Source organism: Gekko japonicus, unplaced genomic scaffold (genome assembly GCF_001447785.1).
Source record: "Gekko japonicus isolate JY-2015 unplaced genomic scaffold, Gekko_japonicus_V1.1 scaffold449, whole genome shotgun sequence".
Classification (NCBI taxonomy): Eukaryota; Metazoa; Chordata; class Lepidosauria; order Squamata; family Gekkonidae; genus Gekko; species Gekko japonicus.
Genome location: NW_015170287.1, coordinates 568,122 through 584,428, shown reverse-complemented (window position 1 = coordinate 584,428; position 16,307 = coordinate 568,122). Strand labels below are relative to the sequence as shown.

Sequence of the window (16,307 nt, the reverse complement as noted above, 5' to 3'; positions counted from 1 at the left end):
CCTAAATATAAATGCAGCAATAATGCTAGTAACATGGACCATCTATCCATATCATTTCTTGAGATAGGTCACAAATGAAGGGTGCTGTGCATTTTGTTTGACACTCAAAGTGCTTTTCATGGTGGGATCCTCCAGTGGTATCATAAAGTTCCCCAAATATTGCTCATAAGAGTGCTATGTGCTGTCTACACGTTGACTGATGATTCAGGTAAGGAAGGCAGGAGCAAGCACTCTGACCCACACTTCCTTGGGACAGTCACTGAGTTGTCAGCATGGAGCAAATATATGGAGGAAGTCTCTGTGTGTACACTTCCCTCCCTATGATCATCAGCCCTGTTTGGAAAGCAACAGCACTAACCACAGGGAGGGACTGTACACATGGGCACTTCCTTCATGCATGTGCTCTGTATAAACAACTCAGTTATTGGTCCAAGATGTGGGCGGGGCCAGCAGGCTCCTGCCCACTGTCCCTCTCCATGCATTCAGTCAAAATGTTGGTAGTTCATCTGTACAGGGCTATGGATTAGCCCAGTTGAGTGGAGAGCCTTCATGCTTACCTTAATGGCCTCAGGGAAGTTATGTTGTTGGACTGGCATGAAATACAGGTTAGCATGGAAGCATTTCTGGATAGCACTCAAGACACCCAGAGCGTATATAAAGTTGGCCAAGTGGTGGTGTTTTAGATACAACAACCACTTGGCTAAATATGGTTGCTTACAGCAGGTCCCTGCTCAGACGGCCATTGAGTACAGACCACTGCATCTAGGGGGGGAGACATAGAGACTTTGTTGTAGTGTATTGAGACAATGGTCTTTTTCATGCATGAAGTTTAAAATAGCTCTTGTGTTAATCAGTTTTGTAAAGAAATGTAAAGTCTGTAATAATCTGCACTGCAAATCTCTCTCTCTTCCACTTAGGGTTGCCACCGTCCCTTGTTTGGCAGGGGTCCCCCACTTTTGGGGGGTTCTACCTACCACCGGCCAGCTGGCCGATGGGGGAAGTCCCGCCCCCAAGCCCTAACACCCCCAGCCACCCCTCTCCCTTCTCCCTGCACTTAAAGGGGCTCCCTTTAAATGCAGGGAGCTGGTGTTTCCCGTGTGCCTGATCTCCAAGCGGAGATCGGGCATGTGAAACTTATAGGGGCCCCTTTAAATGCAGGGAGCTGGTGTTTCCCCGCACGTCCATCGGGTGGGGGAGCGGGGGGCGTGGACGTTCCCAATGTTACATCATCACATCAGGGATGCCCTGCTCCCTCCAGGAACACCCCCCAAAGTCCCCTGCTGGGGGCTAAAATGGACTTGGCAACCCTACTTCCACTCCTCCCAACATAAAACAGCCAGGTGTTTATATAAATGGCATGTGAGACAAAAACAATTTTAGCCTCACTTATGCAAACACTCTGTGCATTCAGATACAGTCCTATCCTATTTAATCAGAAACTACAACAGTAGTTTGTTTCTGTTTCATTTGTTTGGAGGGGGTTATTTTTATTTTGTCTTATTTGGCTTTATATTGTTCCAGTCTTCTTTTAGAGATACTGAGGGACTTCAGTTTTGTGAAAGTTGCCAGAATCTCAATGCATCTCTCACAAGCAAGATTTGCTGTTTAAACATAAACTATAAATCATTTGATAATTCAGGTGGTCAGCTGTGTTGGTCTGAAGCAGTAGAACAAATGTAAAGGTGCCACTGGACTCTAAATTTGATAATGCAGCTTCTTAGAATTGCTATGCGTTCTTTCTTTTGTAATCTGATATATGTAACATTTATTTATTTAGCCATTTCCATCCGATACAATCAACCATACTAGGTTCTTGATCCTGAGGCTGCTTACAGTAAAACATTGAAAATCACACAAATACCAGGACATAATTGTCAACTGTACTAAAAGCAGTAAAACATTTAAAACACTTGAAAACATCAGCAAATTCTGGAGCAACCGGAAAATCACTAATGAATAAAAGTGTTATCAGCATAGTTAGTTAATATATATTTATTTCAAATATAATTTGTAAATTTAAAACAATATATGATAAACATAATTTCTGGTCACATCACGAAAAGACAAAACTCACTGGAAAATACAATAATGTTAGGGGGGGAAATGAAAGCTGTAAGAAAAGAGGAAGACTCAATGTGAAATGAATTGACTCAACAAAGAAAGCAGTGGCCTTTAGTTTGCAAGATCCAAGCTATAATGTTTTGGAGGTGATTAATGTATGAGGTCAGGTCACCATACTTTGGAAGTGACTTGATGGAACTTAACACACAAACATAAATTTGGGGGAGGGGTGAAGTTTTTAAAATGTTATTGTTATTAAAATATTTTGCACCTTCAAGCCATAAACTCATAGTAGACTGCATCCCATAATTTTCAGTGGAACATGTTTTCAAGGAAATGATCATATCCTAATGTTTTACTCAGCAAGAAAGCTCATTGATTTAAATACTCCATATAATGATATTTTGGCTCTAATCCCAGGCCTCTGTTGTGGATGGCTCATTACGCACACACATCTTACTGTAGATTTTCAGAGCAGTAGGCCTTTAATCTTGACTTTGGATTCTGTACCAGCTGTATGCACCATTCTTTTTTCCTCTGGTGTATGTATTCTGGAGCTACAATTTTAAAAATTGGGATGGAATGTCACTTGTGATGTGGGGGGATTGTCCAAAGTTGGGGGGGGGGGTTTACTGCATTTACTTTATACTCTATCGCAGCTATGCAGTAGCATCCAGCAAGCACCTTCCATTTAAATCCTTGTGGTTCGGGTTTTGCACTTGCATTTTAGTGCTAGTTCCTTGAATGAAAGGGAACACAAAGGAAGGCAGGGAAAGGGGGAAAACCCAATGTGGACACTGACCAGACTTTTGAAGCCCCATTTTCCATATTACTGAGCACTATGGGATTCTCTGTTGTGTTATTGGCCACTGTGAAAAATGAGAGAGTCACACAGTCTTGTAATATGGGGGAACATGTTGAGTGTACTGAATGCATGGTAGAACCACTGACACATGCACAAAGTTGGCTGCAACTCCACCACACTTTGCACAGGGCTGCAATTTGTGTGGGGGAGGAGTCCTCTGGCAGAAGCTCTGGAGAGCTTTTTTAGTCTTGTGCCACTAAATTGAAAAAAGGGGGTTATTTTTGCTGATGCCCTAGCACAGCTGCATAGTAACTATAAAGTACTGAGACTGACGTATCGTTGAGTGATTTCAGCTTATACTTTACTTAGCGATTTCAAGAACTTGAGATACAAGGGCAAGGCCGCGGGCTGCTTAAATGCACACACAGAACCACACCCACACACACCCGTGATTGGCTTATTTACATTAACCTCCATTAGATAGGTTCCCTTGAGGATCCGGATTAGCCGATAGGCTGTTTCTAGGATCCTCTTTCCCCATTGTTGCTCTGGCTGTTTGGGAAACTGTGTGCCTGATTTGACCACATGCACGGTCTCTGTCGGAACACAACAGTAACACTAATTCCCTGTCCTTCCTTGCAAATGTGTGTGGTTTTCTCTTTGAGATTCTCTAATTTGATCTAGTACACTGGCCGTGATCTTGGCAATTTTTTTAAGAGCCTGTCCTGTGGAATTCACTTTGTCCTCTGAATAAATAGATCCCAAGCAATCCTTAAGTTTGGCAGTTTGCATAAGGTCCATGTGGCTCAGCCACCATTTTAATATTAGACTTCCAGAGACTGCCAAATTGGTTCCCCCCAAAAAACTTTCTTTACTAAAGCATTAAAGGAAAAATGTTTTCAAAGCTTTAGGCTTCCCATCCCAGTGTCTCTCTCACTTTACTTCTCATATCAGTTTAATTCCATGCTGATGATCCCCCCTTTATTTTAATAATAATAATACTTCTAATTTATTAATCTCTTTCCCCAGTGAGCTTAAAGCGATGTACAATTACACATTTTAGACAGGGGACTAACAATGTTCAGAGGGGATAGGGAAGACAGCATAAATTCATTTAATTGCACACACTGTCACTGAATGGTGTAAACTTCTTCTGGCTTGGCTCAGTCATTTTCTGAACGGCTGCTTGTCGACCAGGCTTCAGTACCCGTATGTCAAATCGCCACACTGCCACCACCTGGCCGGAAACATCCACTGCAGGGATTTTTGTAGCCGAGAAGTTCTTCCACCTTTTCCGAACCTCGACCAGGACGTCCTGACCGTCAGCTAACACCCTCCCACAAGGGAGATTGGTGTGCCCACCCTCTCTAAGGAGTGGTTCCCATTTTATCTACTCGCCGAAGCTTTCGATTCTCTGGGTGGACGATGAGCTGGGGACAACAGGCTGGCTGCTCACACCAGCGGGAGGCTTGAACTAACACAGTTTGGATGTTAAGACAGTGGGATATACCCACTATGCCACCGCTCCCCTTTGTTTCCATGCAGCACTTCTTCTTTTTTTCTTTTTTGCACTGGGGACACTGCTGTTTGCCTCCTCTCCAATCCCCCTTTTAAGTCAATACCAGCAGGGAACTAAACCTTGCATAGCTCCTTTTAAACTCCCCCCGGTCATTTTAATTTTTCTGTTCAGCAATCCGAGACTAGCAATACTCTCATATCGCTAGACACATGAAGCTTCTACAATGATGAAGGGGGAGGATGTTGGAAGGTGCAGAGTGGGTTGAATGACCTCACTGTGGGCTCGGGAGTAAGGTGGTAAAAGGGTGGGGGGAATTTCCAAGGCAATCTACATTTTTGAATTACTTTTGGTTTGGAAGCAAAACAAGGGAAAAGTCAGCAAAAGAGCTGCACTCTCAGAAAACCCAGGGAAACAGTGACCAAAAAGTAAACTGAGCTCTGAAGGGAGGAAAATCAGTGCAGAACAACAAAGAAAACATGACAGACATGCACGGTGAAAGTGAGGGGAAACACCCATGCATAATAGGCCAGTGGTGATGACAGCTATGAGAGGGATGCAAACATAAGTTCTTTCCAGGGCTTTTTTTGTGGAAAAAGCCCAGCAGGAACTCATTAGCATAATAGGCCACACCCAACAGCAGAAATGTATTAGCATATTAGGCCACACCCCTGACAGCACAGCTCATTAGCCCATTAGGCCGTACCCACATGTTACCAGGTTTGGTTATCCAGCCACACCCACCTTTTGCTTCTTATTCTGTTTACCTTGTTTGTTGCCAAAACCCAGGGCTTTTTTGTAGCAGGAACTCCTTTGCATGTTAGGTCACACACCCCTAATGTAGCCAATCCTAGTGAGTTTCTGCTGTTGGGTGTGGCCTATTATGCTAATGAGTTCCTGCTGGGTGTGGCCAACTTGGAAGCCAGCAGGAACTCCATTCCTGTGCGTTCCTGCCCAGAAATAGCCCTGGTTCTTTCCTGTAAGAGCTTTTCTGTTAATATCAATGAAAGGTGTACACAGTGCTTTCTTCAATGTCATGAGCTGGAAGCTTTTATGTGCAGGATCTCTGTATGCGTGAAGAAGCCACAATTAGGGATAGCTGGACTGTATCCCCTCTGAACTGAATATGTGATAAACAAATGATGTTTGCTTGATTTGTAAGTCTTCCCACTACTTCAGTGACTCCTGAGATTTGGGGGAATATCTTAGAATGGGATACACTGGCTGCAGTCAGATGTGCAGTTTGATCCAGTGTGGCCCTGCTTCTAATTGATCCAGGATTTTTTTTTTTAAAAAAAAATTGTAATGGAGAGTTTGGATCAGACCTCCCCCTTAACCCGCTTCAATGCGCTTTCACCCCCTGGTTGATTAATCAGCCATGGCAGCCGCAGAGTGGGGTGGTTGGGTAGGTTTTTAAAAAAAATCATTTGTCTTTTGAGCATGCACATAAGCATGTATGGGAAGCAGCACTTCAAACTCCTGGCAGAATGGTGGCAGCTGATGGCAAATGAGATTGCTGGAGGAGGCTTCTGGGATATGTAGTTCCATGTGAGGGAGTGTTTTTGAAACTGCTTTTGATAAATTCAGGGTTTCAAATGTTTCAAAGCCAGTAGGGAGAGAATAGAGAAGCCTCATCCTGTGTCCTGTGTGCTGCTGGCATTTTTATTTAAAAGTGTGAAGCATTGTTCTCAGACTGCCCCCTCCTTCCCTGAAAAAAAAATCAGCTTTTCAATTAACCCCTTCCCCACCCTGTGTCTGGAAAGCACAGAAAAAAGTACACAGGTGTCTTTCTTTGGAAGTTTTTAAAGACGAAAACACAGTTTTGAGAAACGTGTGTGTGAGGGTGGAAGGGAGAGAGAGGTGAATATGCAGTTATGCACACCTTGCCAACTGCCTCAAAAAAATGTTCCAAACTGGAAGGGAACGTTCAGACTTCCCAAGTAGCTTGAGAGTGTGGTGGATTGATCAGATATCTGGAAACGTGGGGTGAAGCTGCATACATCATGAAAGACCGGACTTTCCCTGTGCCAAATAACTCCAGCTCAAAGACAGGTCAGAATGGGGTGTCCATGATTGGGGAACGGAATACAGATGTTGCTGCATGGACGTGCATTTTAAATCCAGAGGGGAGCAGCAATGACACCAGATCAAACAGCATGTCTGATCGCTGCCACTGTTACTGAAAATAGTGAAAATGTACAAAACACTGAACTCTTACTTGGGAAAATATGCCTACTTTTGGGGTGTTCCACACTGAAGGATTATCCAAGAATTCCATTATCTGTTCTGGCAAGAGAACCATACCAAATGGAGCTGGGGCTATTAGAAGACTTAATTTATTTATTTTGAAAACATAGCCTAAAATAATGTAAACAAATGTATCTATCCAATCAAAAGGCAGCTTAATTGATCAACAGATGTGTCATTTCAAGCAATACACACATAAACATATCAAGCTGCCTTCTACTGAGTCAAACCCTTCACTGTTACTGAAAATAGTGAAAATGTACAAAACACTGAACTCTTACTTGGGAAAATATGCCTACTTTTGGGGTGTTCCACACTGAAGGATTATCCAAGAATTCCATTATCTGTTCTGGCAAGAGAACCATACCAAATGGAGCTGGGGCTATTAGAAGGCTTAATTTATTTATTTTGAGAACATAGCCTAAAATAATGTAAACAATATGTATCTATCCAATCAAAAGGCAGCTTATTTGATCAACAGATGTGTCATTTCAAGCAATACACACATAAACATATCAAGCTGCCTTCTACTGAGTCAAACCCTTAGTCCATGCAGATGAGTATTACCTACTCTGACTGGCAGAGGTCCTCCAGAGTATCAAGGCTGAGGCCTTTCATAACACTTGCTGCCTGATCCTTTAACTAGAGATGCCAGGGACTGGAACCTTCTGCAAACAAAATAAAGGCCTAACCATTGATCCATGGGCCTTCCACCATTTTACTCAGTGTGCCAAAATGTATTTGAATGAAAATGTATTTAACTTAATGCATGTTACATATATTTAAATCAACAGTTTAGTTTTACAATACCATATTTGTTTTGCAATCTTTGCTTTTTAGCTCCTTGTGGAAGTCGATCAACGGGCTCTGAAGGCACAGTTTTATCACCAAACTATCCTAAAAACTACAGCATAGGACATAACTGCATTTACTCTATTGCTGTCCCTAAGGAGTTCGGTGAGTAGTCTTTGCTTTATGGATTTTTGTCTGAATTATTTAACCATTATTAGTTTGATATCTTTGTTTGGACATTGCAATTATGTTGAAGTGAAACCTTTTATAAACCTTTTGAACCCCTAGCTTTAATTCTGAGAATGACTTTGGTACACACGCATGTTCTTTCCATTGTATACCTTGGTATCACTACACTTTGGATAAAGTTGTGGTTGTCTTTTCATAGCAGATTATGTACTAGTGTTGGTATATCCTTTTTTAAGTATCAATAAGAAAGTGGTTTGCAGAAGATATGCCCTTTTATTATCTTGATGTCTTAAACTTTACTGCATAAAACAAATTATTCAAGCAGAAGATGTGTATATCTAAAATACTGGGGGGGGGGGAACCAGCATTAGAAATACAGGTTAAGTAGTAGCTGGTTTGCAGGTGGATATATATGAAAAGACAGAAGAGATGAGCTGGTATTATGAAGTTAATGAAAGACCAATGTATGTGAACCTTAATCAGATATATTTATCGAATGGTCCATGAATAATTTATCTGGAGCTGATACATATTTGTGACATACACCCCAATCCTGCCCCATACATTGTATACAATGTATCTCGTGAGCCATTAAAAAAAATCTACCTTATTCCTGAAATATCATGAATAGACCATACTGTATTAATGGGGCCTGCAGTCCTGACAGGGCTTTTTTGAAACTTTAGACTCTGTGTATGTTCCAACCTCATGCTTGGGCCATGACTTACTCAAAGGCTGTTTCTTACACTATCTACAATTGGAGCAATGGGACCTGGTAGTGAAGGAAATTTAAAACCGAAGGATATAAATAGATTATTACTACTAGCTGTGGTGTGGCCACATAAAAATAGTCCATGTCGGGCTTTAACTGTATGAATCAAACATTGTAAATTAAATAGTTTACGGTCTCACCTCACTTGTAAGTTTATGAGAACAACCTTAAGCAGGTCTACTTAGAATCAAGTCCCATTTTACTCAGTTTTCTTTGTCCAGCATGGCATATTAGTTGGTGTGTCGCACTGAAATCTGGGAGAAACAGATGCAAATCCTTCCTATGCCATGGAAGCTTACTGGGTGAGCTTGAGATGGTCACTCTCTCTCAACCTTGCAAGGGTTGCTGTGAGGATAAAACGGAGGAAGGGTTCACACCAGAGGGGAAATGGAGCATAAACAGCTAAATAAAATTACTCCAAGGAAAGAGTTCTTAGGTCCCTGCCACACGGCAGGGAAAAGGACGGCTGAACTGCGGTTAATCTGAGCTGCACCAAAGTTGAGACGCCGCGGCGGGGTCCCACGGATTCCCCGAGCCGCGTCGCTCCCCGGCACGATCAGATGCCGGGGAGGAAGAGTCGGATGGGAGGGGGAGCATGCGCAGTACGGCCGGGGGCCAGGATGCAAGGACGCGCCGGCCGATCCCACGGCCCGGCTTGAGGCGCTCTACTGGAAAGAACCACCTAGGTTTCTTTACTGCACGTTTTCGGCGGTAGGGACGGATCAGGGACGGGCAGGCAACGATTCCCAGATGTTGCCATGGGATCGCGCCCGTTTGCTCCGCCCCCGTTCCGTCCCCCTCCCAGCCCAAAACGCCTCGTATGAACAGGGCCTTAGTATGGCTAACTTGTGTATTCATGTGCACATGTGTATTTGTATGAAAGAGAGAGAAAGGCTAATTCTGCACAAATGTTAACTGCTGGCTTCAGCTGTAAATAAAACGTTATCCTAATTCTGCATTGGCTTTTCCCACCATTGTTTTAGCAAACCCACATTGGAACAGAAATTCCCCTCTGCACTGCATGCTGCTTTCACTTCCTTTTTTGAATTTTATGGTAGCCTCCACACTCCATGCCACTTTCACTTCACAGTCCATGCCACTTTCATCAGATTTTACGGTAACTTCTGCGTAGATTTATGGCCGTTTTATAGGCATTCAGGGGTGACTTTGCAGTCCATACAGCATTGGCCCAGGGTATTTGAATGTGATTTTGAGCTGTACTTTTTCCTCCCAGTTGAGAAAATGTGGAGTGAATGCTAGATGCAGAATCACCCAGAGGAAAAAATGCTCACTATATGTGGCTACTGACTACAGGAGGTCTTAGCTGTAACAGGTACATCACAGAACTTTTTAAGATACTATAGCAACCGTGAAATGAGGGAGATTAGGGAATCCCCCCTCCCAAAGACAGTAATCACAGCACAAAAATTTCGGCTAGAGCATATTTTACACATTTCTTTCTAAATTAGGTAATAAGTAAACATTGTGTTTAAGGGAATGTATGTAGGATGACCTGAAAGTTCTACTTGTGATCAAACCTGTGTGAATGAAGTCACAACTTGACTTTCAAATAAAGATATTCTCAATAGAGGTAGAGGTTTCCCTTGCTTGAAAGCCAGTCAAAACCGACTCTAGGGGGCAGTGCTCATCTCTGTTTCCAAGCCAAAGAGCCAGCACTGTCTGAAGACTTCACGATGGTCATGTGGCTGGCATGACTAAACACCGAGGCACACAGAACACCTATTTATCTACTTGCAGTTTCTTGCTTTCGAACTGCTAGATTGGCAGGAGCTGTGGCCAGGGCTATTTTGGGGCAGGAACGCACAGGAATGGAGTTCTGGCTGGCTCCCAAGTTGACCACGCCCAGCAGGAACTCATTAGCATAACAGGCCACACCCAACAGCAGAAACTCATTAGGATTGGCTACATTAGGGGTGTGTGGCCTAACATGCAAAGGAGTTCCTGCTACAAAAAAAGGCCCTGGGTTTTGACAACAAACAAGGTAAACAGAATAACAAGCAAAAGGTGGGTGTGGCTGGATGACCACACTTCTGGTAACATGTGAGTGCAGCCTAATGTGCTAATGAGCTGTACTGTCAGGGGTGTGGTCCAATATGCTAATGAGTTCCTGCTGTTGGGTGTGGCCTATTATGCTAATGAGTTCCTGCTGGGCTTTTTCTACAAAATGAGCCCTGGCTATGGCCAGCTCACACTGTCACACGACACTAGGGTCTCGAACCTTCCAGTCTGCAGTTCAGCATGTTAACTTCTTAGCCACCGTGGTTCCATTCTCTATAGGAAAATGGCCTTAGTGTAAGAAGAAGCTTGGTTTGATCAATTTTATCACTATTTGGGAGTATTTCTTTTGTTTAAAAACAATCAAACAAACCCCCGGGATTTGCAAACCTTAAAAACACAATAATGGAATGAGAACAGAAACAATCTGCGATACAAACTCAAACTGTGCGTATAAATGGCAATGAATTGCTGTCTTCTATTTGCTCGATATTCCTTGCCTTCCCTTCTTGAGTGAAATACATTACACCAATGTGTGAAAGTATTTGGAATAATTACACTTTAATGTGTGCCTTGTATTATTTAATGCTAATTTTCGATATGTTTGATATTTCTGTAACTTTTTGAATATACTGTTATCACAACAGATAAATACCAAGTGTTGAATAACCATTGAATCCCATGATTTATAAACTTACAAGGAAGAGAACATAGCACAGTGATACCTTCCAAATTTCAGTGCATTTCCAATTAGCCTCTGGTGAAATTATAGACTTTTGTTTTTCTTTTTAAAGGAATGAGTTTGTGTAAAAATGGTAGTTAAATAGTCCTTGTTCTCCCATAATAAATGCAGCAATGGCAATAGTTAATGAAATTATTGTGAGTTTTCAGTTACTTTTGTCTCATTGGGATCATTGAGAGTGTCTGTGTGAGTGGATCACATTTGGTGACTCTGCCTCAACCAGGTATAGTGTAATTTAAACCAACAGGTAATTGCTGCAGCAACAGGAGTGCTTTCAATTGTTGGCATCGTATCATCGGTATTAGGGCACTGGCTACGAGCCCATACATTTTGAGAGCTGTCAAAACAAACAAGGAGAACCGGGTTATGTCCTCTACATTTATAGGTGGTAGCTTAGTACATTTGTTGGCATAGCTATAAGATTTTGTAACACATATCTGTGACAGTTTTAGCTTCATCTGGTGATAACAGTGCACATCTTCAGCTGGCGCCGCTCTGCTTGCAAAACAGCCACGGTTTCTGAGCCATACATGACAAAGCAGATTAAAATGGACAGTACTCAGGGTGCTGAATAGGGTTTCCAATCCCCAAGTGGGACTTGGAGATCTCCTGGGATTACAATTGATCTCCAGACTACAGAAATCAGTTCTCCTGAAGAAAATTGCTGCTTTGGAGGATGGACTCTATGGTATTATACCCCACTGAGGTCTCTCCCCTCCCCGATAAAATAAATTAAAAAATTCCCCCCCAGGCTCCACCTGAAAATCAAAGAGGTTGGAACAATGAAAAAGAGATTAAAATAGAACTATGAATATAGTACACATTTCCAAAAAGCTAGTATTTAATTTAATAATGCATATTGAAATGCTAAAATATGATTTAAAACAACAATCATGTGATTCACCATATAAATACCTAATCTCAGTATCAAGACTCCAATGGAGTGCTCAGGAACAACAGGAAAAAATGAGCCCAGTCACTCCACTGAAGTTCCGAGCATTTCTGATCTGACCTAAGAAGATCCATGGGCAAAGGAAATGTTTTACATTTTGATGAGTTGTCCATGCTGGATTACAAGAAGATTTGATACCTCTACAAGTGAACATTTTAGTGTGAGTAAGGTCTGTTCTTTGCATGGTCAGGTTTCTGTATTTAATTGTTAATGGTGTTAGCCGAACTCCGCCTCATGTACAGCGAGGGCTAGGTGGGTTGCGGCCAATGTATACAGAGAAAGCAGAATCCGAATGAGAACCCATCCCAAAGAGACAACGTGACAAGGTGTCTGTAAACTCAGTTGTTCTCTTTACTAAATAATACTTGGTTTCACAAGTATACAAAACAGAAGCATACACTCAAACACACAAGGTTCCATTAGCAATAAAGAAAATAATACAAAATAGTCCTCTAGTTACTTTGGAGTCTGGGGTAGGTATTCGTCAAATACTTGCCTGATCCAGAAGCTGTCCTGTTGCAGTAGTAGATTGGAGACTAAGGAAAGGATTCCTGGGATTAATAGCTCTTACACATTGCATAGAACAAGCCAGCTAATATGGGCACAAATATCTCTGGAACACTGTGCATCCCAGAGATATTTACGCACAAAGAGCCTTGCCTAAGGGAAAGGTGAGGGGGTGTGTGGCTAAACCCAGTGCAAAGTGCAGAGAAGTGCAGAGAAGTGCACAGTGTGCTCTGCGTTATATTCCAGGTGGGAGGCGCTTTGCCTGTTTGTGTCCCACCTTTCTCTATGTCCAACCCATGGCTAACCTTGATTGGTTGAGTGTTTTCCCTGTGGGAGGGACAATGTTGTAATTCTAGATCCTAGCTTAGTGTCACCATCTGGCTGGGTGTGACTTCTCAGCTTCAAGACATCTCCTTTGAAGTACAAATGGAGCTGGCCTTTCCCAGGAACACAGGAGCTGTAAACAGGATGCTTTGGCATAGAAATGCAGATTCAGTCTATGCCTCTGTGACATTTCAGGTCTCTAGTAATGGCAGATTTTAATCCCTAGTTGTTGTTTTCTGAACACAAAGGAAAACCATGTGCCTTCTTGCACCCACAAAGCCATGAAACTGGAATAGGTGTTTGCTTCTTTAACATAGCATGCAGCAAGTCCTTTTTCCACGTGAAGCCTCTCTCTTTGCAAACCGGCCTCTTTTGGCTTTTGGCATACAACTCCATGTGCACAGTCCATTTGTTACCTTGTGTAAGTAAATATTTATTCACAAATGAGTCCATCTCGTAACAATGGAGTGCTCAGTTTGATTTTTACCACTGAGGAAGGTCTTGTGCCAAAGCACATTTGGTTATGGTTCTTGCATATGTACACAATATGTACTTTTAAACCTGTATTTTTGTAAATGGATATTTGTCTTAATACTGTACTATGCTCATGGTTATACTGTAATATTTTTTTCATTGTTCCAACCTCTTTAGTTACCCTTTTTGCATAGAGTTGTGTTTTTCTCCTCATTTTTGGTTGCATCCACCTGAAAATCACCAAGAATTTCCCAGTCTGGAGTTGGCAACCTTTCCTGAATGTTATCTACGTTCATCCATAAGCAGCATTTTTAAATTACATTGTTTGATCTAAAATTACATTTGTTGATGGTGTAAGTACAATTACTCTGTCTTTGAGAATAGCTAATAACCAATCATAAGAGTAACTTTCCAGTGGCAGGTAGTGTAAATTAACATGTACTAATTTAGTAGCATATTTGTTTGAATAAAATAACATCCAGGGCCATACTTGTGCCTTAGGTTTTGGTTGTGTTACATTCTTTTTGAGTGTGGAGCATTGTTGTGGGTCACAAAAGGCACTGTGTATGGAAAGCATCAACTAGTTAAACGGTCCAGTGAGTGTGTGAAATATCTTTCCCATATATTCAGGAAATCATCTGTTGGTGAACTGGAGTATCCATCTCATTTTATGATAAGGATGTTTATGGCTTACAGCCAGGCAGGCAGCAGATTTACAAACAGGTTAGAATAGTTTTACTTTAAATTGCCATCTGCTTAATTAACCAGGGAATTGATTTAAACTGCATGGTTATATTTTGCCAAGATCTGAAAGGGAATTGTAATAATTTACATTTCTGAGTTGCATATGTATCATAGGCCAGGAATCCATGATCCTTTGCATATGTTCTTCTCCCTCCACCCAAGAATTCATATTTCTAGATAGTCATAGTGTCAGATTAGGACCTGAGATTTAACCACCATTCTGCCATGGAAGTTTGTCGGGTGACCTTAGGCCAGTTCCACGCTCTCTTCCTAACCTATCTCATAGGTTAGGACATAAGAACATAAGAGACACCAATGTTGGATCAGGCCAAAGGCCCATCCAGCCCAACACTCTGTATCACACAGTGGCCAGAAATACCAGGGACCATCAGGAGGTCCACCAGTGGGGCCAGGACATTAGAAGCCCTCCCACTGTTGACCCCCCCCCCAAGCACCAAGAAGATAGAGCATCACTTGCCCCAGAGCCCCTATCTATGTTGTGAGGATAACATGGAGGAGAGGAGAACAATGTAAGCCACTTGGGTCCCCAGTGGGAAGAAAGCCAGGGTATAAACAAAGTGATTTTTTAAAAATTAAACAGCGGCTAGTTTACCAAAGACCATTTCAGGAATTCATTACTTTTATAAAGATATTTTAGTCCAGTTTTTATTAATCTTCTTTATTAAACTCTCTCTCTCTCTCTCTCTGTGCACGTGTGAAGTGCTATCAAGGCATAGCCAACTTCAGGTGACCCCCAGCAAGGGGCTTTCAAGGCAAGTGAGAAGCAAAGGCGGTTTTCTATTGGTCTCCCTTCCAATGGGTGGTCTCTTTTCCAAATACTGATCCTGCTTAGCTTCTGAAATCTGACGTGATCAGGCTATACCATGCTGCCTTCCCTCCTAATTGTCTTCATTCATGGCTAGTAATAATTTGTATGGCTAATTAAATAGGTTGGATTGTGGAGATTCATGTTTAAATACCTGTTTGACTATGAATTTTACTGGTAATGCAATCCTAAACACCCTTACGCCCTTCTATGCCTACTGATGTAACTGGGCTCAGAACAGTGTACCTCTGCCTAGGGTTGTCCAGTCAATAGGGATGCCTGAACTCCCATCACAACAGGATGCATGCACACATGCACAATCAGATTTCATGCATGCATGTATTTGAGGCATGCACAGTTTAGCAAAGAACCATGGGACCTGTATTTCCCCCATGCAAATAGTTAGCAGCATCCCCCCTCCATAACTCACACATGTAACTCATACATGTCACTAAAGGGGAGCTAACCACTTCTCTAAGCAGCTTATTCCACCTTTGAACTACTCTGACCATGAAAAAGTGTTTCCTAATATCCAACTGATACCTTTCTGCATGTAAATTAAACCCGTTGCTTCGGGTCCTATCCTCTCCTGCCAATTGGAACAGCTCCTTGCCCTCCTCCAAATTACATCCTTTCAAATATTTAAAGAGACAATCCTGTCCCTCCTCAATTTCCTCTTCTCCAAACGAAACATTCCCAAGGCCCTTAGCCTTTCCTCGTAGGGCTCAGTCTCCAGACCCCTGATCATCCTTGTTGCTCTCTTCTGAACGCTCTCAATTTTCTCCACATCCTTTTTGAAGTGAGGCCTCCAGAACTGCACACAGTACTCAAGGTGTGGCCTGATGAAGGCAGTATACAGAGGGGCTATGACCTCCTGTGATTTCGATGCTATGGTCCTTTTAATACAACCCAAGACTGAGTTTGCCTTTTTTGCCACCACATCACACTGATTGCTCATATTTAGTTTACAGTCTACCCTTACCCCCAAGATCTCTTTTGTATACACTACTCCCCAGAAACGTATCCCCCATCCAGTATTTGTGCTTGACATTTTTGTGGCCCAGATGTAATACTGTGCATTTGTCTTTGTTGAATTGCATCCTCTTTGCAACTGCCCACTTCTCCAGAGTAACAGGTCTTGTTGAATCTTAACTCTATCTTCTTGGGTGTTTGCTACTCCTCCCAATTTGGTATCATCAGCAAATTTAATGAGTAGCCCTTCTACCCCTTCATCCAGATCACTGATAAAAATATTGAAAAGTACCGGGCCCAAAACCGAGCCCTGTGGCACCCCAGTGGACACCTCCCTCCAATCTGATGAAACACCATTGACCACCACT

General features: G+C 42.3%; 1 protein-coding gene across 1 annotated transcript in view; it reads left to right on the top strand.

Annotated features, from left to right (window-relative positions):
- The window catches only part of CSMD3 (CUB and Sushi multiple domains 3), a 796,050-nt gene that overhangs the window by 534,686 nt on the left and 245,057 nt on the right, over positions 1 to 16,307 (top strand). The window contains exon 30 of the mRNA XM_015417873.1: positions 7,470 to 7,586. Coding sequence (XP_015273359.1) covers positions 7,470 to 7,586 — 117 coding nt within the window. The remainder of the gene's footprint in view (positions 1 to 7,469; positions 7,587 to 16,307) is intronic.